General features: G+C 36.8%; 6 protein-coding genes and 1 non-coding gene across 7 annotated transcripts; 2 read left to right on the top strand and 5 right to left on the bottom strand.

Moving 5' to 3' along the window:
- Nucleotides 1–1,009: 1,009 nt before the first annotated feature.
- On the top strand, nt 1,010–3,547 carry LOC125596422 (cytochrome P450 81D11-like). The gene is made up of 3 exons (XM_048771570.1): nt 1,010–1,549; nt 2,210–2,593; nt 2,672–3,547. The coding sequence occupies exons 1-3, from the start codon at nt 1,025–1,027 to the stop codon at nt 3,296–3,298; spliced, it is 1,536 nt and encodes a 511-aa protein (XP_048627527.1). The 5' UTR covers nt 1,010–1,024; the 3' UTR covers nt 3,299–3,547.
- A 231-nt stretch (nt 3,548–3,778) lies between these two features.
- LOC106371131 (cytochrome P450 81D11) lies at nt 3,779–5,827 on the top strand. Its single transcript, XM_013811171.3, has 3 exons — nt 3,779–4,276; nt 4,585–4,968; nt 5,050–5,827. The coding sequence occupies exons 1-3, from the start codon at nt 3,779–3,781 to the stop codon at nt 5,668–5,670; spliced, it is 1,503 nt and encodes a 500-aa protein (XP_013666625.1). The 3' UTR covers nt 5,671–5,827.
- On the bottom strand, nt 5,749–9,401 carry LOC106371129 (FACT complex subunit SSRP1). Its single transcript, XM_048771571.1, is given in 15 exon segments — nt 5,749–6,060; nt 6,165–6,243; nt 6,328–6,510; nt 6,592–6,847; nt 6,920–7,065; nt 7,148–7,345; nt 7,441–7,533; nt 7,628–7,714; nt 7,797–7,920; nt 8,045–8,139; nt 8,216–8,299; nt 8,364–8,500; nt 8,743–8,848; nt 8,938–9,123; nt 9,241–9,401. Coding segments are annotated over 15 exon segments (1,956 nt in total). The 5' UTR covers nt 9,295–9,401; the 3' UTR covers nt 5,749–5,932.
- Nucleotides 9,402–11,478: 2,077 nt separating this feature from the next.
- Nucleotides 11,479–14,439, bottom strand: LOC125596424 (V-type proton ATPase subunit d1-like). The gene is made up of 10 exons (XM_048771573.1): nt 14,115–14,439; nt 13,407–13,527; nt 12,953–13,060; nt 12,768–12,870; nt 12,592–12,672; nt 12,414–12,499; nt 12,281–12,340; nt 12,152–12,200; nt 11,938–12,072; nt 11,479–11,856 (listed from the first exon to the last, which is right to left on the bottom strand). The coding sequence occupies exons 1-10, from the start codon at nt 14,293–14,295 to the stop codon at nt 11,725–11,727; spliced, it is 1,056 nt and encodes a 351-aa protein (XP_048627530.1). The 5' UTR covers nt 14,296–14,439; the 3' UTR covers nt 11,479–11,724.
- A 699-nt stretch (nt 14,440–15,138) lies between these two features.
- On the bottom strand, nt 15,139–17,895 carry LOC125596423 (serine/threonine-protein kinase PBL36-like). The gene is made up of 6 exons (XM_048771572.1): nt 17,442–17,895; nt 16,906–17,231; nt 16,681–16,816; nt 16,457–16,593; nt 16,244–16,367; nt 15,139–15,996 (listed from the first exon to the last, which is right to left on the bottom strand). Exons 1-6 carry the CDS (start codon nt 17,632–17,634, stop codon nt 15,497–15,499), a joined length of 1,416 nt encoding a protein of 471 aa, XP_048627529.1. The 5' UTR covers nt 17,635–17,895; the 3' UTR covers nt 15,139–15,496.
- A 1,750-nt stretch (nt 17,896–19,645) lies between these two features.
- On the bottom strand, nt 19,646–19,718 carry TRNAA-AGC. The gene has a single exon. It is a non-coding gene; the product is annotated as a tRNA-Ala (tRNA).
- A 1,179-nt stretch (nt 19,719–20,897) lies between these two features.
- Nucleotides 20,898–22,642, bottom strand: LOC106370153 (AAA-ATPase At3g28510-like). The gene has a single exon (XM_013810214.3). It carries the CDS (start codon nt 22,581–22,583, stop codon nt 21,036–21,038), a length of 1,548 nt encoding a protein of 515 aa, XP_013665668.2. The 5' UTR covers nt 22,584–22,642; the 3' UTR covers nt 20,898–21,035.
- Between the last annotated feature and the right edge of the window lie 372 nt (nt 22,643–23,014).

Here is a 23,014-nt window from a genome sequence, read left to right on the forward strand (position 1 = left end):
GCTTCCGTAGATAGATAGATGTTGTGTGTGTTTGTCTCGTGTTGTGGCATATACATAACCTTCAAAAGCTAAATATATGTAATGATGTCTACAAACAAAGTTATAATATATGTATAAGCAAATGATGATTCCATCTACTTTTATTTATACATTTACCTGTGTTCCTAGATTACTTTGTGTACATGGGTGAGTAACAACAACTATGATCTTTAAAAACAAACTTGTGTTGAGAATGTTTTATACTTTTTTTTTAAGAACCATAATTAAGAGACTTGCAATAAACCACATAAATGTGCAAATCTCTTTCTAAGTATTTTAACTCATTTTTACACTTACTTTTCATTGGTTGTTCTATTCCGATCTGGTTACCCAGACCACCTCAAGCTTGAGTAATAGAATGGCTGTTCGACGTCACAAAAAAAAACTCACTTTTACACTTTAAAAATTATAAAAAGTTAAATAAGAGACCCTTTAAAGGGTTTAGGGATAATGATGCTCTAAGGGTCTTGTCTAGATTTAAATGATGGACCCTGTCAGCTTCAACGTATCAAACTTGAAGACGAAACCCTAAGTTAGTGTCTCGATTTCAATTGGAAACGAATGATATATATCTTCTGATTTTCAGAAGCAGTTCCTAATTGTTTTGAAACTCTCCCTCGTGCATTTTATTCATCCAATCACATTGTTTTGCCATTGCCAGACTCACTTGCCAAATCTATATTAACCTAAGTGAAGAACTTAGCGAAGCAATTCAGACAACATTACAACAATCACACATCGTTATAGTTTAGCACGTGTTGTATATATGTAATCTCACATGAGGTAATATCAATTCTACTCCATTTACTAATTTTAGCGGCCAGTGGCACGAAATTATACGTAGTATGAAGTAACGTCAAAAAACTGTTATCCTCTTTTATTCTCTTCCACAAACGTGCGTACCTAATTTACTCGAAATAATTGAGGCAATAATACATTTTCCCTCGACTGTCATTATAAAACCACCTTAAGCGAATTTAAGATAATGATAAAAACAAAAAACAACTCAATAATGGAACCTTTCTACATGATTCTATCTCTTGGCTTCCTCTTCATCTCTCTGACGTTCTTGCTCGGAACACGGCGGCGCAAATTAAACCTACCGCCGAGTCCAGCTTGGCCATATCCTATTATAGGACACCTCCACCTCCTAAAGCTGCCACTCCAACGGAGCTTTCTCTCTCTCTCCAAGTCACTAGGCGGCGCCTCCATTTTCTCACTCCGCCTAGGCACTCGTCTTGTTTACGTTGTTTCTTCTCACTCCGTAGCCGAGGAATGCTTCACCAAGAACGACGTGGTTTTTGCGAACCGGCCGGAGTTTCTTTTCGCGAAACACATCGGGTACAACTCCTCCACCATGGTCAGTGCGGCTTATGGTGACAGCTGGCGCAACCTCCGTCGTATTGGCGCCATTGAGATCTTCTCGTCCATTAGGCTCGATAGCTTCTTATCCATCCGTAAAGACGAGATCCGACGGCTGATATTATGTTTATCGAAAAACTCCCTACAAGTAAGTGCGATTTAACTAATACTTTAGTTACGGTCTCGACTATTAAGTATCATTATAAAAACAAATTATAAACCATATACTTCCACCATTTCAAAAAGATACAATTTTGCATTTTCAAGTAATTTTTGTCAACTAATAATAAAAAACTATGAAGTTTAAAAAATTAATTACACTTTTTAAAGTCTTATTGGTTAAAAAACATAGTAAATATAAAATTACAAAAAAACTATTTATTTATAACTAAACTTTAATATGTTTTATTAAAAAGTACAAAAATTCTAAAACATATATTATTTTGAAAGGGGCATAGTAGTATTTAACAAATATCTTAATATTTGAATTAAGCATATTATTAATACATTGTACAATTGTATGATACAATTTGTATCGAGAAATTAGAGATAAAAATAAAATATTACTGTCTAGAGATTTATGAGACTCGAAAGTTGAAAAAATTAATATTTTACCAAAAAAAATTATTTTATAAAAAGCAATACATTGTTTTAAAATAATAAAAATAGTATGAAATATTTTAAAATGACCATTATATTACACCATCTATAAATCATCCATTGTAGAACAGAGTGTTTCTATATTTTTATACCAATAAAAAAATGAACTTTCGAAACGTAACCATTTGGTTTAATAATCGAATTTCAGGAACCTGCGAAGGTGGAGCTGGGATCATTGTTCATGGGTTTGACGATCAACAACATCATTAGAATGTTGGCCGGAAAGAGATATTACGGCGATGGAACAGAGGACGACGATGAGTCAAAACACGTTAGGGACTTGATCGCCGAGGTGATTGCTGCCGGCGGTGCGGGGAACGCTGCTGACTATTTCCCGATCCTTTGTTGGTTAACAGATTATGAGAAACGGGTCAAGAAGTTAGGCGGTCGGGTTGACGAGTTTTTGCAAAGTCTAGTGGATGAGAAACGTGCAGAGAAAGTAAAGGGTAGCACCATGATCGATCGCTTGCTTTCTCTCCAAGAAACTCAGCCTGAGTACTATACCGATGTCATCATCAAAGGAATCATAGAAGTAAGTAACTAGATCTCAAAAATAAAAACAGTTATCTAACTTTATTTTTGTTATTCAAGTGATTTAAATTTTTGATAGGTTATGATACTTGCCGGGACTGATACATCAGCAGCAACGTTAGAATGGGCGATGTCGAACTTGTTGAACCATCCAGAAGTATTGAAAAAGGCAAAGACCGAAATCGACGAGCAAATCGGTTTAGACCGGTTAATAGAGGAACAAGACATTGTAAAACTTCCTTATCTCCAGAGCATAGTGGCAGAGACATTACGACTTTATCCTGTGGTTCCAATGCTTCTCCCTCATATGGCGTCAAAAGATTGCATGGTAGCAGGCTATGATGTCCCACGTAAAACAATCTTATTGGTGAACGTATGGGCCATACATAGAGACCCAAAGATGTGGGAAGAGCCGGAGAAGTTCAAGCCAGAGAGGTTTGAGAAGGAAGGGGAGGATAAGAAGTTAATGTCATTTGGGATGGGACGACGAGCTTGTCCTGGATTAGGGCTAGGTCAGCGGCTAGTAACGTTGGCTTTGGGTTCGTTGGTCCAGTGTTTCGAGTGGGAGAGAACCGGAGAAGAATATGTGGACATGACAGAAGCTGCGAAAGGAATCACAATGCATAAGTCTACGTCGTTGGAAGCTATGTGTAGAACTCGCCCCATTGTGGATAAGATTTTAGATGCTTCTAATTCTTGTCCATAAACTCCATCTTCAGAATCTTGTTATACTCGTCTCATTGTCCGAAGGCTCGTACATTCCGTGGGGCGAGACTCAACCTTACTAGACATTTTTATAAAGGTTTTCAAAATGTTTGGTAGACGTCAATCAATGTTAGTATAAAGACAAATATGTTGTGACACATGCAGTGACGTCTAACACATCACATGAAAGTTCGCACGTGTCATGTGCTATACATGAGCTAATGCCTAATGATATCAGCATCCCCGTCTCCTACTCCCATGTTGATCGAGACAAGCAAAATATAGTAGGCAGTGACGTAACCAAAACGCTTATCCTCTTCTTTAACTTTCATGCAAAAAGATAAATTATGAATTATCTTCTTCAATGCAACTAGTTGATGTAAAATATTATATTTTTATTGCTCGATGTCACACTATAAAACCTGCTTAAGCACTTGTGTTTTGTAATAAACTTAAACAAATATAGAAAGCTAACTCAATAATGGAAACTTTCTACTTCATCCCATCTCTCTTCTTCCTCGTCCTCTCTTTGAAACTTTTGTTCGGAGCACGACGGCGTAAACTAAACCTACCGCCGAGTCCAACTCGTCCATTTCCGGTCATCGGACATCTCCACCTCCTAAAGCTGCCGCTACACCGTACGTTTCTCTCTCTCCCCAAATCTCTAGACGGTGCCTCCATTTTCTCCCTTCGCCTAGGCACACGTCTCGTTTTCGTTGTCTCTTCTCACTCCGTCGCGGAGGAATGTTTCACCAAAAACGACATCGTTTTAGCTAACCGGCCGGAGTTTATCTTCGGAAAGTATATCGGATACAATTCAAGCACCATGGTCAGTGCGGCTTATGGTGACAGCTGGCGGAACCTCCGTCGTGTTGGCACCATTGAGATCTTCTCGTCTTTTAGACTCAATAGCTTCTTATCCATCCGTGAGGACGAGATCCGACGGCTGATATTCTCTCTATCCAACAACTCTCAACAAGTATGTACCATTTAATATTAACCTAAGGTTTAGAAATATAAAAGATTTACATTTACTTTTTGTTATAATATACTTTCTGCAAAATATAAACAAATAGACATTTTGTATATCATCGATTACAGTAACATAGTACTCTACAATATTAACAAAGCTAGAACATAATATTTTCCCATATTATTTCCAACTAAATTTTAAATAATTAAAATAAAAATTCGGTGGATAAGAATCTAGTTATGTAACCAAGTAATTTGGATTAACATACCATTGATAATTATTAATCATTTGAATATAACATTTTTGAAATTCAGGAATATGCAAAGGTGGAGATGAGAACATTGTTTATGAACTTGACTATAAACAACATCCTTAGGATGGTGGCCGGAAAGAGATTTTACGGTGATGAAACAGAGGACGATGATGAGGCAAGACACGTGAGGCAGTTGATCGCCGATGTGGCTGTTAGCAGCGGCGCTGGAAACGTGGCAGACTATTTCCCGATCCTTCGTTTGATAACGAGTTACGAGAAACAAGTGAAAAAGCTAGCGGGTCGAATTGACGAGTTCTTACAGAGTCTAGTGGACGAGAAACGTGCGGAGAAAGTAAAGGGTAACACTATGATCGATCACTTGCTTTCTCTCCAAGAAACTCAGCCTGATTATTACACGGATGTTATCATCAAAGGAATCATACTTGTAAGTAATAAGAGAGCATACTAGTAACGTTTTATTAAGGGTTTATTGTATTTTTTTATAACAAAGTTTTGATTTGAATAGGTTATGATAATTGCTGGGACTAATACATCAGGAGGAACTTTAGAATGGGCGATGGCTAACTTGTTGAACCATCCAGAAGTATTGGAAAGGGCAAGGACCGAGATCGAGGAGCAAATCGGTTCAGACCGGTTAATAGAGGAACAAGACATTGTGAAACTTCCTTATCTACAGAACATTACGTCAGAGACATTACGGCTATATCCTGTGGTTCCAATGCTTCTCCCTCACATGGCGTCAGAAGACTGCATCGTGGCAGGGTACGACGTCCCACGTGGCACGATGGTAATGGTGAACGCATGGGCCATTCATAGAGACCCAAACATGTGGGAAGAGCCGGAGAAGTTCAAGCCAGAGAGGTTTGAGAAAGAAGGTGAGGATAAGAAGATGTTGTCTTTTGGGATGGGAAGACGAGCTTGTCCTGGTTCAGGGCTAGCTCAGAGGCTTGTGACTTTGGCTCTGGGTTCGTTGGTTCAATGTTTCGATTGGGAGAGAGATGGAGAAAAATATGTGGACTTGACAGAAGCTGAGAAAGGAACTATCATGCGCAAAGCTGAACCGTTGAAAGCTATGTGTAGAGCTCGTCCTATTGTCCACAAGATTTTAGATGCTTCTTGTTCATAAGCTTATTTATCTTCCAAACGGTTAATAATATATATCGTAATGCTACTGATTTTGTTGCTTCTTGTATATACTGTTACGAGTTGAAGTTGGATTCATTTAAAATAATTATGTAAATCGAACATAAGTTCAGTAGATTTGTAACCAAGTTTTTTAGGAATCTCTAGTCGCTACATTGAAAAAAACACACAAGCTAAAGATGAAGCAGAAGATAGCATGTCAAACCTTAGATACTATTGCATCTCTGGGGGGGGCATTGGAGTGTTTAGTTACTGTCGGAATCGTTTCCAGAGTCTACAAGCATGGGCTGAGGGTTCTTGTAATCGCTAATCTCATCCTTGTATCGCTTCTTGTCAACTTGCGCCTTAGCTTCATATGGCTCCTTTTCCTCAGCTATGGTTTACATAAAAAAAAAACAGACGATGAAGATCACATCACAACACACTTTTTTAAGCTAAGACCAAGAAATGTAGAGTTTTTTTAAGGGGAGATCTTACCAGACATCTGACGCCACTTATCTCCAAGCACCTTTCCTATGTCTCCAAATCCTATTCCTGGGTTACTCTTCTTTATATTCTGTTAAGTGAAAACGATACTATTAATCAAGACATTGCCTAAGAGTGAAATGTTAAGGCAAAAAGGAGAGAAGAAAGAACTCACGTCTCTTTCCATTTGGGAGAAGTACATGAAACCAGACATTGCCTTTTTAGGTGCATTGGGATCCTTCTTCTTCTTCTGCGTCTTCTTCTTACTACTGCCTTCTTCTGTGGCCAACGCTTTCTTCTTCAGAGGCAATCCTTTCGAAGACGAAGCCTCTTTCTTGGGCTCCTTCTTAACAGATTTCTGAAGAAGGAATAAAAATAAGATATGGCTTCACTTATGAAAGAGTTTGATTGAAGGAATATGAAACAGTTTTTTTTTCACCTCTTTCTCGCCTCCGTCAGCGTCACTAGCATCAGAGTCGTCGTCCTCGCCAGAATCATCAGTCGGTGAGCCACCGTCATCATCCTCAGCCCCAACAAAGTCTTCGTCCTCCTCATCACTCTCATCAGCAGCTTGGTTTCTGATACGCTCAAGATGAGGGTCAACAGCATCGTCATCATCATTATCCTGAAGAACAGCAGCTACACCTTCTGCAGTACCCGCACCTCCAAGGTTCATGATCTTCAATCCCTTAGAGCTGGCATCAAAAGAAGGATGATGTTTTATTCACTACCGTTCATTTCAAGAACGTTGATGCTGAGATACCAACCTTATGAAGGAATAGAGATTGTGATACTCGTTCCTCTGAATATTCCGGAAGAGATGTTCATGATCAGTTTTCAGTCTTATGGAAAGATCGAAGTAATGCATGTTAGCACCGCCAGCAGCATGCCTTTCAAACTCCACATAGTCAATCTACAAAAATTAAAAAAACAAACGGTTTAAACAAACCAACTATATATCAAAATTTTCCCAATCATTAATAACCACAGAATACCTCATCATGAAGTATAAGCGTTGGAGGTTTAGGTAAAAAGAAAAATCCCTTCTCGAGGGGATAGAGAACACCATCTTCGGCCTTGAGAGATGATTTCACTGCAAACCCATCTTGGGAACTGCGGAACTTCCCTGGTTTAGTGATCTTCGCACCAGACAGCCAACGCAACACGGTGGTGAACACTTCATGTATGAGACCCTGAAAAATTCATAATAGCCAATATCCTTAGCACTCAGTGTATATAGATATTTTTATGAAGGAACTATAAAATAAGCGGAGACCAGACAAGAGACCTTATATGATCGCTCCAACTTGTCCTTGAACCTTGTATTCATAAGATCATCACTAATTGAGAGTTCACTTTCGACCACGGAGTCTGTCTCAAACTAAAGAAGGTGGAGAAAAACAGATTGAAACGGTTAAAGAAACAAACTTCTAAAAGAAGATTGATATGAAAGGGAAAATAAAAGTAATGTTTACCTGCATCACAATATGGGGGTACAGGGTCTGACCTTTCCGGATTGGTGGGTCTAGAGATATAACAACAAACGTGTGTGGCTGGTTTGACTGCGCAGGCACAAAACAGATAACAAGAGTTCCATTAATAGGTATAAGAGTCAGTGAAAACAAGTAAAAGTCCCTTAGATACGATTAAAAAGAATTACCTTGGAAGCAAAAACAAGCGGACAACACTACTGTATTGAATCTTAAAGTCATTGGCTTGTCCTTGCAAGCGTAAGAAAGAAAGGTGAAGCTCCACATTGTACCGACCCCTGTGAAAGAAAAAACCAATCATGTATTCATGAGATGATTCAGCAACACACAGTAGCAACAAATGCTAGAGTAATCAACTAATACTCTTAACAGTAAAGATACGATGTAAGGAAAAATCTTTACCTGGGAGTGAGGATTGCAATACCCTCAAATGTGACGACAGCCTCCTCAACTCCAGCACCAACATCAGCCACTTTCAAGATATTGTCATGGAAAACCTAAGACATGCTCTTAGGATCAACATACAAAAAGACACACCCATATAATTAAGGAAAAAAACTTCAATCAACTTACTTGAGCAGGTGGGCGAGTTTCATCACCAACAAACTGGGTGTTGGTATTAGGAATATGAAAACTTATCTCCATCAACGAGTCTTTCTATAAATACATAATAACAGAATCAGTAACTCAGCTAGACTGCATTTTCAAAGGAGAAACATACCTCATTGGCACCCGCAGTATCATCAACATGAAACTCCAACAAGACGTCATTCTTCCCTTGAAGCTGAGTCTGTGACACATCAGCCAGAGACACTTCAAAAGCTTGCTTCCCACCAACCAAAAACGTTAAATTATTCCCTGCACAAAAGAAAACGAATAAAGCTAAAACCTTTTTCACTTAAGAAGACAAAAGAAGCTTAAACTCAACCAAATTATGATTCTTTCCGACCAAACTCAAGCAAATTATGATTCTTTCCGACCAAACTCAAGCAAATTATGATTCTTTCCGACCAAACTCAACCAAATTATGATTCTTTCCCACTAGAAAACAGTCAGTTAAGAGGAGGAGAACACACAGAATAAGGAGTTAAAGAACTCACCATTCAAATCAACCTCACCCCAATTGCGACCACTAACAGAGAGCTGTTTCTCTTCAGGCGTTTTCCCAAACGCACTTTGGAAAAAGCTGGTCAGGCTCGCAACATCCTATCCCACCAAACAAAACACACACACATAAGCATGAACATAATATAACTTCCAATCAAAGAACAAGAAGATAATATTAGTAGCAAAACCTGATCACGAAAGCCAATGAACTTATAGTACAACCCATCTTTGGTTTTGACACCAAGCTGGTTAGTCCTCGGAACCTTCATCCAGCTCACGCCCACGATGTCCGATTTGTCGACCTCCACAGCTTTGCCGCCGCCTTGCTTCTTCCATTGAATCCCTCCGGCGTTGATCTTAAGGAGTCCAGGATTCTACAGTCACCATCATAATCAAACGAGGGAAACTAAATTAGGGTTTCGAAGCGAGAGGAATAGGGAGAAACCCCTAGAGGAAGAGAAAGATCCTAAGAGAATAAGGGAGGAACGAACCGATCCGCCGCGGCCACTGAGGGAGATGTTGTTGAAGGAATGAACGTCCGTCATGGCTCCGATGAGAGGCGAGCCAAGGAGGAAGAGAAGAGACTGATGAGTTTTTAACACACAGAGACACAGTGATGGACGGAGAGCGAATTTAAAGCATTTGATAATTAAGAAGAATAAATCCGTTTTAAAATTTTAATGAGGGCTGGTTACTTACCATTAGATGATTATTTATCCCCTATATATTATTTGAGAAGCATTACAACATTTTTTTTGTAGCCACATGTCATCACTAGAATGATTCTTAGAATCCTTAGAGAATATGTTGGTCCATTTAAATATATAATAAGCTTTTTATTAAACCACAATAAATACATTATTAATGTGATTCATTATTTTCTTAAATAAGATTACGGAATTGCCTAATGTGGCTAAAGTATATATGACAATTAATAATTTTGAATAATAAAGATTTGATAAAAAAATATGTGTATTATAATTATATTTGTTTAATTTTAAGCTATTAAAATAAATTAAACAATCATAGTAACCATATAATAAAAATTAAAAAAATTATTTATATATTATATTTTGAATTTTTAAAAACGAGTATAAATTACTAAAACTGTTAAAAGTTTCACATTCAAATTTTGTAATCTATGATTTAAAACTTTTGTTATGACATGATACAAATAATTGAAAAATAATATAAGTTGAAAGTCTCATTTAATAAGTTAAAAGATATATAAATATATGTATCATTTTAAATTAAATTATATGTCATATAAAAATACATAAATATCGTAATTTTGAAATTTACTTTGAACATTTTTTTGATAAAAATTTGAAAAAATATTGACAACTTAATTTTTTTAAATGTTATAAATGACTTAAACCATTATTCCCACAGTGAAAATTTTGTTATCACTAATTTAGACTTTTTGCTTTAACAGATACAAATGATAAAAAAAATATGAACAAAAAGCATCATCTAATAAATATTAATATTAACATATACCATATATATGTTACTATTATTTAAATTTAATTATATATCATATCAAATAGAAAAAAAAATTTCGATTTACTAAATTTATTTATACGTTCGCACCAATTTAATTATACAAGTAGTAGATAATGATTTTTTATTTATTCAATATATATTTATTATTTCATAATATGCTATTCAATATATATTTATTATTTCATAATATGCTATAAACATATAATATATAAAATAATTTATATATATAATGTTCATCCCGCGCAAGGCGCGGGTCTTAACCTAGTACTTATTATTCTGTTTTAGAAAAATCTGTGTTTAAGTTTTTACATATATAAAAAAAAATCAATTTTAATTATTATTTACAAATAAATACAATTAACTTTTCAAAATTTACAATCTATATTATTATTTGCAAATATTTTTGGGCAATTCTTTCAAGGGTTTATTTGCCAAATAACCAAAAAAAATGAAAATTAGATTTTGGGAGAGAGAGTAGAGAGAGATAGGAAGAGGAAGTAGGAGAGAGGGGAAATTTTTGGTTAGTTAATGTATTTAAGTTTTTTTCATCTATATAGGATGCAATTTCCCTTCTTTCAAATAGTCATTTTTAACTTTTCGAAATAGTCTTTTTTTATTTTGAAAATTTTAATATTTTTTTTAATTTGAAACTATATACCCAAAACTCCATCCCTTAATTCTAAATTCTAAGTCTAGGTTAACCCTAAGGTAAAAATACATTTTTACTTTTTAATAAAACTTATTTTGGTCATTTTCTTCATTAAAATCTATTTTTGTGACAAAACTTAAAAATGCTTATCTTAGAAAATTCTCATATTTTTTTGTTTGTTTTACAGCTCTCGAATTAAATGTAAAACGATTAAAGTATATGTTACCCTTGATGAATAGTTATGTTTATTATTAATATAAATTTTATATAATATACTAATTCTATTTCAAAAAAAAATCAATGTGTAAAAAGAATTACACAATTTTTATGACTAACTATTTTTATAACTTTTAATCAATCAAAATTCAATAAACATGATTACGCGATCATATCACATACACAAATCACAGATTATTGTTCATTTTACTGTAATGCTGCCAGTAGCAAATCACAATTTTAAATCATTAAAAAACTTAGCTACTGAAAATAAAGCATTTTGAAACTGATTTCAAATTAGTTTATAAATTGTATTTAAAGGATGTATTTTAAAGTGATTTTGTAGTGACAATATGAATTGAAAAGAAAAAAACAAACAGTGTGATATTATTACAAGAGTTTATTGGCAACAGAACCAAGCAAATACATATGGCAAAGACAAACAAACGAATAGGGGAGACTCTTCTCTTATTGGTTTAATTTAATACACGCACGCACTCACACGTAGAGCGACATAAACAGCTTTCTCTGGTAAAACAAGAGTCTGGAGCAATCAAGCAAAACCAACAACCACTACACCGGTTCTTTCACTTCTTACCAGACCTCAGAACATGTAGACAACACTGTCGTGGATCCTTGACTTCTGGTTCTGTGCAACACATTCCGATATCCACATCAGGTTCCTGATCTCCTGCTCCCTCAACCTCATATACGCAAAGAACACCCCGTAATGGAACTGCCAAAAAAAAAAATCAACCCACTGTAAGTGTTAAACAGCCAATCAGAAACAAGACTTGTTATGCAATTAGAAACAAACCTGCTGCTCAAAGGCTAAGCAAAGCCTTCTGACTTCTTCTTCATAAAACGCCTTGTCGAGCATTTGGCTCTCTCCATAAGACATCTTGGAGAATATCGCTTGGTAAGGAGGGTATTTCTCCATAACACCACGAACCTAACAGTGAATGACAAATTGACAATTAGATTCATTTTCACACATAACATATTATAATGTTATTAGCTTAAGTGTTTACCTGATCTATGTCTTCGCAGATAGCAAGCTCCTCGTGGCCATATGGATAGCTTCACAAGCAAAAAAAGTAAAACCATGGTAAGAAAAACACCATTGAATGGAATATATAGTTTGGGTCTACAATGCTTACAGAAGACCAAAGTTAGAGTAGAGTTTCTTCCTGTCTTCTCTTGTAAGCTCAGTGCCAATGCTGCATAAAAAAAGGAAATTCAGTTTCAGCGACTTTATAAAGACCGTAACATCTTGTGGTAGTAGATAATAACCTATTGATGGTGATGTTCACAGCTCTTCTGTCAGCTTCGAAGGCTAGAAGGTCAGACATAATCTCTGATGTTGCCCCACCAAGTTTCTATTTCGGATACACAGCGACAATGGGGTTAGCTAGCATAATAGGTAGATTATGAATTTGTGTTAAAAAAAGATCCAAGAGTCGAGTAGCACCTGACAGAACTTGTAAAAGTCCTCAAGGTATGCTTTGTAGAGGGTGTTCCTCATAATCTCTATGTTCATGTCATCCAAATCCTGAAAATGACACGAACGTTAAACGAATCTTAATAATCTAAACAATTCCACAAGGTGGTTAAAAAGGAACAATAGTAAATGTTTCAGCGATGTACCTCTGAGGTTAAGCATTCAGAGAAATAAGGAGCGAGAGGAGTATCCACAAGCACCAACCTATAGAGCTCCCTCATGTTCTGAGCAACTGCCAGCGTGGCAATGCTGGAAAAGAGAAATCATTAGCAAAAACATTAAAGCAGCTACTTGAAGAGGTATAGAAGATCCAAAAGGTCAATGCAGGTACCTGTCAAACATGCCTAAAGGGTGACACTTCTCAATCAACTCTTGAACATCTCTCTCGTGGAGGGTTCCAGTAACAATCAGCACGACGTTGTCAATCATGTGGCCGTATCTGCATAACAATATCAAGAGAAAGATAACCCAATATCTCAAATGTCAGCGTCTTTTATTGATAGATTATAACGTTATAACTTATAAGCTAGCAAACTAGAACAAAATGATCAAAATCTTTGCTCTCAAATACTGAAACAAATCCATTTCACTGAAATCTCTTTAAAATGGAGCTTCGTGAAAGTACCAAACCTTGCATACTATAATGGACAAGAGAATTCTAGCAAACCTAAATACCAACAAAACTAATAGGCTTATACCTGGAAACTAAAAAAGGGCCAACAACATCACTGCACCACCATTTTCGAATCATCTAGAATGATGAGTTACCGAAGGATCTAACTTACCTGATGTACTCTAAGAAGGTTGACATAGGCTCAGTTGCTTGACAAAGCATATGCTTATAATCATCCACAAGCTTGAGAGTGCACTTCTCCACAATTGTTGTGGTATGCAGAGGTGACGGTTCTGCAGCCACAGATTAAAAAAATAAAAATCTTTTACAACAATAATGAAACAGAGATTTCAGACAAACAAACAACCGCAAGAACAGAACAAATCACTGTCTTGTCTAAACATCATCTTAGAGATCCAATTAGGAAGATGAATGTCAACTAAAACAAAATTGGTTTGATAAAGAACATTTTTTACAACAATAATGGAACAGAGACACTGATAAACCAAGCAGATTTCAGACAAAAGAACAGGATAAATCACTGTCTTGTCTAAACACCAGGTTTGAAATCCATTCATGAAGATGGATTACAATTAAAATAAAACTAATTCAGTGATAAAGAACATTTTGTTACAACAATAATGGAACAGAGATTCAAACAAACACAAGAACAGAACAAATCATTGTCTTGTCTAAATATCAGCTTAAAAAAAAGATCCATTAATGAAGACGAATTTAAATCAACATAAAACTGATTCCACAGTGAAAGCAATTCGTAACCCTAAAACCCAGAAACTCACATCAACCAAAACAGAATCGAAGTCAACTAATCAGATCATCATCACGGATCGAGAGAGCGATCAAATGAGGGAAAACGCACCGTTTTGGAGGTAAGGGCCGTACTTGGTAGCGGAGAGGTGCATCTTGATGTCGTCAAGGTTTTCGCACTGGCAGAGATTGTTGTAATCGGCGGTGGTGAGAAGGCCGGCACGGTGGCCCCTCACGATCGCCTCCAAGTATCCGCCATGGATGTTGAACGTCAGCGCCTCGAATCCGTACATCCTTCTCTCCTTGCCTTTACGGAGATAATTCAGATCTTAAAGGTTGAACGGAGAGAGAGATCTGAGGAAAACAATCGAAGCAGAGGCAGAGAGATCAAACGTTAAAGAAGAAGATAGATTTGATTCATTTGTTTTGCAATCTCGTCCTTGGAACTTTGGAAATTACCATACTGTCCCTCTGTTATAGCCATAAACCGGTCTGGTACGATTCGCACGCGCGCAAATACTTCTAAACCGAAAATTGGACATTAGTGTTGGTTCGGTTGATCGGTTTATTATTATTTTAGACCAAATCTCTTTTTTTTTTATTCTGTATTTTTAGCTACAAACTAAATCCAAACATAACATACAAGAAAATTTACAAGAACCAAAAAAAATGAAATATGTGTCACATATGATTATAAAACCATTTAGTTATAAGATATATAGCAAAAAAAAAATTGAAATTCAAAACCTTTTTTACTAACTTTAGCCTGAGATTTTCAATCCTTGTGACATTTCTCTGAAAGATTCAATTTTTGTTACTAGAATGGAGCAAGTGTGCATTGGTTTTGGACCTTTTTGACAATAGTCATTGCCAAGATATGTCGTGCCATTCCAATTTGGGGTCTCTTCATCAGGTCCTTCCCCAGAAAGGTGCTTCACTATCTCCAACTATCCACCAGTCCGGACCTCAAGGACTTGGCTAGTTCATCGCAGCAGTTCTGTAGCAAAGTAACAACTCTTAAGTTTATTACACTTAGAACCCAAGAACTGAGACCGAGTCATACGTCCGTGGACCCACACAATTTCTGCACCGAACACAACCTTTGCATTTGGTTTAAGCAAGTTAACTCTCTATCATGATTAACACTTACAGCCATGTTATTAAAAGATTAAAATTCAATACATAGCACAGGACATATATTACAGGGTAAAACATATGTTTTTACAAACAAACAGGTTTTATATATATCCTTGCAAGAACTTTACACTCTCTCAACCTTTACATTTCTTCTACACATTAAAAACCACAGATCAAAATCTTTAGACCTTCAGGACCAAAGATATTTTTCCTGAGTTCCATCCACTCAAAGAACACAAACCAGGATCCACAGACCATCTCTTTTGCTCTTGAATCAGAAAGAATCGATGCAACATGAAGCCTAGAACAACATCCAGCTCCAATCCGGTCAGACAAACTAATTCCCTATACTTTGAGTCATTGCTCTTTTCCTTTAGGCTTTGGTGATTGCCTCGCATTCCGATAAGGCGAAGCCTGAGGCAAGTTTAAACTCGACAAACTCCTCAGAGGCTGTCCGTTTCTCGCCACAAACCCACCTCCTTGTGTCCTAACACCGTTCTTAGCAACAGGCTGCATTGTCTGGAAAGATGTAGAAGAGCTAGCGAAGTCTTTAAGACTCGGTAACGGCTTTAACGCTTCGACAACTTCACTCATCTTTGGTCTAGCTTTAGAGTCTCGGTTAAGGCACTGTGCCGCTACTTGGGTGGCTTTCTGAGCTCCCTTGATCGAGAAGTGACCCTCTAAGCGAGGATCCAACAGTCTGTAAAACTTCTTTTTGTCTAAAAGATGAGGTTTCACCCATTCCACCAGGTTTTGTTCACCGTTGGGACGGCTTTTATCCACAGCTCTTCGTCCAGTTAGTATCTCAAGTAGAACTACTCCGAAGCTGTATACGTCACTCTTCGTTGTCAAATGTCCTGATGTTGAAACTGAGATTAGTAACTCCATAAACTAAATAGTTCCTCCATTTTCAGTTTTAAATGTAAAATTTATTGATTTTTATGTTATATGATCTTTTATATTCTGCAGATTATTTTTCTATTGGTTGAATTAAGGTTTGTTAGATGGTTAATGATTTTTTTCTTAATCTGTGCACAACTCCAAAACGTCAAATAAAAAGAAACGGAGGGAGTAATAACAAAGGGGAGAGGATACTTTACTCACCAGTCATTACATATTCAGGAGCTGCATAACCATATGTTCCCATGACTCTGGTTGATACATGTGATTTCTTCTCGTCTGGGGCATCTTTAGCTAGCCCAAAGTCAGAGAGCTTTGAGTTATATTCCTGAAAATAGAAACATTTATTTCCAATTTTATTAAGAATGGTGAGAATAAAGGGTAGAAGAGCTTCTGAACTTCAGAGTTCAGACATACAGCGTCAAGTAAGATGTTAGATGTTTTGAAATCGCGGTAAATGACAGGCTTCTCAGCTTCCTCATGAAGAAACGCAAGACCTTTAGCTGCACCAAGCGCAATTTTCATTCTGACAGACCAAGGGAGAGGTAAAGTCCCTGAAACAAAAAGATAACAATGACAAATGAAACAAGAATCAATATAAGATTTGTGATTGATTAACAGTGATTGATTAACAAACATACTTCTGAAAAGATGATTCTCAAGACTCCCTCGAGGCATAAACTCGTAAACAAGCAGCCTTTGATCTTCTTCCATGCAATAACCCACCAGTTTAACCAGGCTTGGGTGAACAAGGTTACCAAGAAAGTTAATCTCAGCCTGTACATAAAATTTAGCAACATGATCAATAATTTATAACACTAGGCCTTAAGTAACTAGTGTCAAAGTAAAAGAGATTGGTCATTTACCAGCCACTCCTTGTGACCTTGAAGACCATCTGGGTTCAGTGTTTTGACAGCTACAGTCAAACCAGTACCAGGCTTAACCGGCGCCGTTCCGTTTTCCTCAATCCATCCTTTGAAAACACATCCAAAGCCACCCTCACCGAGAAGAGACTCTGGTCTGAAGTTCCTAGTGGCTAACTTGAGGTCGTTAAACATGAATATCCTTAGCTTAGAAGAATACTTCAACTCCCCACTGATTAGAGGTGTCGACGAACCACTCTCCGGACGGCTAGCATCTTTAGACGGAGGTGTATGATCTTCACGCTTCTCAATAACATGTTTAGGTGCTGCTGCAATAGACACAAAATAAAACGAAAATTAGACGAAACCAAGTCCAATACTCGAACAGTAATGTCCATATAGAGACATAAAGCTGTCTTAATTGTCAGCAAAAGATTAAAAAAAAAAAAGCTCAACCTACAACCTTGTAATCTATACAAATAGATACACACTCACAAACAAAGTTGATCATCTAGTATTAGAGGAAGAAAGAGATTTACCAATAACTGTGGTGGTGGCATTCAAGGAACTATCAACTTTTGATCTAGAAGTGATGCAGCTGAATATGAGCTTGATTCTGAACCAAAACCCACTTTCACTCTCCTCTCCATCTCTCTTATTTGCACTCAAAGTCTTCCCCTTTTCAGCTTTCTCCACACCCACCACCTTAACAGAGTCTTTCTCCGTAGCCATCGTCTCCTTACAAACCCTAATCAAAGAGAAGCCCTAGAACAGATCACTCCCTCTGATCACATCCATAGAAATCGATCTCGATCAGACCCAGAACGTGAAATTGATGGAAAGAGCAGAAAGTCAGAAACCCAATTCTCAGAAAGGATAAAGTTTGATCCTTTCTCCCTTAAAAGAAAAAAAGGTAAGACTTTTAAGATGAAAACAAACGATGAGCTCCTGAATTGGGGATATAGAGAAACAACGATATGAGTGAAGGGAATGGGAGATTAGCCGGAGAAAGTTTTAGTCAAAAGGGATGGATTCTCTTTTTTTGAGAAAGATACAGAGCTACGAAAGGGCATCTTCAGAGAGAGAGAAGAGAGAGACTGAAACTGGTCAGCAACGGGCAGATCGGGCAGCTTGTGTGAAACAGAGGAGATAAATTGGTCAGCTTGGGCAGCAAAAAAAAGTACGCGTACATGAGCTCAAATAATTAAGGGTTAATTTGTCCAAAAAAAAGATTTAAGGGTTAATTTAGTTATAATCTTATATTAAATTAAGTGTTAATTTTAAAAGAGAATTAAACATAACTTTCTACAAAAATGTATATATATATGATTTTGGGCTAATTCACTCTTTAAAAGAGAAAATTCTTTTAGGATTTTGGGATAATTTAATTTTCATATAACAAAAATGTATATATTAAACATAACTTTCTACAATCTATACAATTTTATAAAAGAATAAATTTTGATTGATTTGGGAATTTATAATAATACTATTAGTGCCTTTCAAAAAAAAATTGATATGTACAATTTTCTTATCAAATTTATGCTTCAGTGCATACGATTGTAACACTTCTGAGATATTATATTCAACTTTTGTTTAATTATTTCAAAATTTATAAAATCTGATATGATATATAACAAGCCAAACAAAATTCTATAATAAACGGCCTTTCCAAGTCTAGTTGACTACAACACTCAAAAAAACTTATATATGCAATTAACAATGCTTGAATTTTTGGATTTGAACTCTGATCTGAGATTCTGAGTGTAAGTCTAACCAAATGTTGATGATAAAAAATGGTTTTCTCCTCTCTCGTCATTTATTCTTTAGATATCAGAAATGCAAGGATATAATAGATTAATCAAGTAAGACTGTGTGAGAGTATGTTGATAACTTTCTTTACTCGTTTCAAGATTCTTTAATAGTAGCATTAATCAGCAACTAATAATTGAGTTAATTATAAAAAGAACAAGACGAAAGGGTAGACTTTTTGGTTTTGGGGAAGATAGTTATTATGCATGTTGACTTTACATCTAGAAGAATAAAAGCTTTTGTGACACATGGAGTCATTTGAGGTGCTCAGCAGCTAATGGATAAACGGTAGGCAACTAACTTGTTGAAGTTACAGGTGGTTGTCTTTTTTGACTCTTTGAGTTCAGACCAATGAAATTCTAATCCTCTTTAATTGTTTTTATTCTTTCTAATAAGCCAAAAAAAAAGAAACGAAAGATTGTTTTTAAGAGTGAATGTAGAGTCACGGGAGAAGATGGTGAGATACGCGGCAAAGAACACACAACCAAAGACAAGGTCAAGGACCGATGGTGAGAATGCAGGGCTACGGCCGCCTATAGAAAAATATATCTTTGCACGTATGAAGAATTTTAATAAATATAAAAAGAAAATCTAACATTTATAAATCTAATGTACTATATAGCATAATGTTGGATTCGAATCTAAGAAGGATGATGATATAAATAACTTTAGTGAAAACTAACTAACTAAAAGACCAGGTCTTATAAAGATGTCAAGGAAAGTGATGATACCAACAATGGTGTGAGGAAAGGTGTTACTACAACTAAGATGGATTTATTTTACCAAAAAAAAAACTAAGATGGATTTCGATTACTCATTTTTAGCATGGTTAGGTTAGCTCCAGCCTCCAGGTAATGAACTCTTTACACCATTTGAATAAAGGTAACTTATCCAAAGTTAGAGTGGTCTTTAATGCAAAATAAAAATAGAATGGAGATGCGGGGTATCGATCCCCGTACCTCTCGCATGCTAAGCGAGCGCTCTACCATCTGAGCTACATCCCCATTTTGCTTGTTTTTATTATTTGCTTGTAACTTTCTCTTGCTAACACTTCATCCTGACGTCAGTTTGAGTTGGCTTGGCTAGTACTTCATCTTACTAGAATAAAAAGCTTAAAGAGAAGCAATAAATGGAAAGCCTTTCAAAAACCCCAACACAATGTCTTCTTGGTGTAGTATTGTATTTTTGGTCCTAATTAGCTAGGACTTAAAATACATCCTGATGCTACATACTTCTAGCACCAAGGTGGCCTTAAAAAGGTTTTGTTACCGAGATACACAGTAACAGCAAGCAAAAGTTTGTGGTCTTGGACATCAAACTCTCCATATTATTGAACCATTCTTCAAGAAATGCATGCATCAGTCATTACCCCCTGCATAATTTCATAAAAAGACTCTCTTTCAATTATATATTGAAACATTCTTCAAGAAGTGCTTATACTCATTGTCACACAATTCCATGACTGAACCAACATCCACAAAAAACTGGAAACGTTATGTTGACCTCATTGTCTTAACTAATTTTCCTGATTTTTCATGGCTCACGGTACTCTTGGTAAGTTGTCAATGAAAAGAAAACTAAACTTGTAAAGACGAAGGGATCAAGATTCAAGACAATAAGCACATCATTGTGTTGTTGGAAGGGAGATGCAACCCAAGGGGATATAGTTTTGCGTTTAAAGGGTTTTACTTAGACCTGTCTCTTCTTCAAGCTTCTGTTTCAGCTCCTCTAGTCCAATTCCCTTGAAGCAGAAATGCTCTTCCTTTGCTAATTCGTCCACTTTCCCAACTCTATATATAATAGATTAGCCTCCCATCTGCCTTGACTGGTGAACCCAGCAAGCTCTTTCTAGATGCTACTTCTGCATGAACCCTTAACGATTTGAGAAGCAAGTTATGTTACTAGATTGTTCGTCTTGATGCTGCCTACCATTTTTGCACCATTAAGTTTATGACAAGTCGTCTTATGCTTGGATTTGGTTAGTCTGCCATCTTCCTAGAACAAATATGGCAGAGATAACCTGAACCTTTGCTAATAGAATAAATATAGGTGGTACTTGAAAACATTAGAACAATCAAATAAGATACTTAAGATGGCCTAATACAACAATCAAATATTTACTTAAAGATGGCCTAATACAACAATCAAATATATATACTTAAGAGACGGCCTAATACAACAATCAAATATATACTTAAGACGGCCTAATACAACAACCAAGTAGATACTTAAGATGGCCTAATAGAACGACCTTATTCAATCCACACAACACACAAATAAAACAACACACATCAGGCTTCACTTCTTTTCCTTATACCCTTTTAGTTGGTACCATTCTTCTCAGATAGGTCACCATTTACTTTTGATCCCTTAACTTTCTTCTCGTCTTCCTCTGTCTTCTTGTTATCTGCCTCCTCTTCTTTCTTCTTCTTCCTCTTCTCTTCCTTCTCTGCTTTACTCTTCTCTTCTTCCTCAGCCAACTTCTTTGCCTTCTCCTTCTCCTCCTCCACAGTCTTGACCAAACGCTTGATACAAACATCCGCATCTTCTTCATCAGATTTAGGCATCAAAGTCTCTGCTACATCAGCAGGAGACATATCTGTTTCCTCAAGCAACCTCTCAATCTCTCCATACAACTCATGTGACTCAATCTCCAAGTAGTTCTTAGCCAAAACCTTGAACGCTTCAAACCTACAATAAGACATCTCAATATGGTTGTCCATCCTCCCTCTCCTTATCAACGCAGGATCAAGCTTATCCACAAAGTTTGTAGTGAATATAATAATCTTCTCATCACTACAAGCTGACCATAACCCATCAATGGAGTTTAATAGCCCTGACAATGTCACTTTACTCTTTTTCTCATCTTCTTTCTTCTTCTCCTTCTTCTTCTCCTTATCTTCCTCTTCATCTTCTTCCTTCTTTGTCTTCCTCTGACCCGTAAGATCAAGAGAGCAATCAATGTCTTCAATCACAACAATAGACTTACCTTGTGTCTCAAGCAACAGCTTCTTCAGCTCTGAGTTATCCTTCACGGTCGTTAACTCAAGATCATACACATCATAGTCCAAGAAGTTAGCTATTGCAGATATCATAGTTGACTTCCCTGTCCCTGGCGGACCAAACAAGAGGTAGCCTCTCTTCCAAGCCTTCCCAACCTTCTTGTAATAATCTTTCCCTTTGCTAAACTTCACCAAATCCTTCTTGATCCTCTCTTTCTTCTCAGGATCCATTGCCAAAGTCTCAAACGTCGCCGGATGATGAAAAGGAACGTTACTCCACTTCCCTGACATCCATGGATACCACTCTGAGCTCGAGTTGTTAGTGTACAGCTTCCTCTCTCTGTTCCTCACGCCAATAGCTTTCCCTTCTCTCAAAACATGAGTTATATAAGTGTCTATGATCATCCCTCTGTGTCTTCTGTGGAAAGTGAGTGTAAAGAACCTTCTCTCGTACGAGTTGTTCCGACCGTAGTTAGATTGTGTCTCAGTCACTTTCACGTTGGAGTACCACTTCACCTTCACACCGTTGAACACATCTTCAACTTCCTCGTGGTCGTCCATGCTAAGCACCAACGACTTGCTGTTTTTGGACTCGTTGGCCTTTAGCCGTTGAGCACGAGCGGCGGTATTGGTGGAGAGGTAGTTGCGTATAGCGTTGTAGTTCTCGCTTCTCTTGAGACCTTCTTCTGTGTGCTCGGTGAACTTGATGTGGACGTAGAATGAGAGCCATCCGAGTAGCTTGTAGAAGTATATCTCCATTTGAGATCGGACATGGCGAGGGATGTATTGCGAGTACACCGCCCAAATAAGCATGACACTCGACACCGACTTGGCGGTTATTCCCCATATTGCTACGGTTTCAAGCATCTTGGTTTCTTGTTTTGCAAGACACTTTGCTTGTGTTGCACGAAAGAGTCTTTGTGTTTTTTTTTTTCTCTTGAGACTTGGCTTTGGTTTTGTTGCTTCATTACCGTCGATTATATAGTACTCTAGAGGTCCAAGGAAGCTGCCATGAAACTAACTCTATAGGAAACCTATCATATATATGCAGAATATTATTATCTTGTGGAATCGTTATGATAATTTTGTTTCTTAATTATATTTAGTTTACTTTCAGGGTGTATTAACGTCACTAGTCTTTGTTGTTGACGATCTTAACTTTAGGATTAGGTGAAAGGTGCTAGAAAATGGTCTCCTGATTATCCTTAAGGTGCTAGAAAGGCTACTAAAATAAATTTCTGAGATTTAAAAATTCGATAAAGTATGAGCCAAAGATAGTTTTTCTTAAGCAAATCATT

This window comes from Brassica napus, unplaced genomic scaffold (assembly GCF_020379485.1).
Source record: "Brassica napus cultivar Da-Ae unplaced genomic scaffold, Da-Ae ScsIHWf_1206;HRSCAF=1726, whole genome shotgun sequence".
NCBI lineage: Eukaryota > Viridiplantae > Streptophyta > Magnoliopsida > Brassicales > Brassicaceae > Brassica > Brassica napus.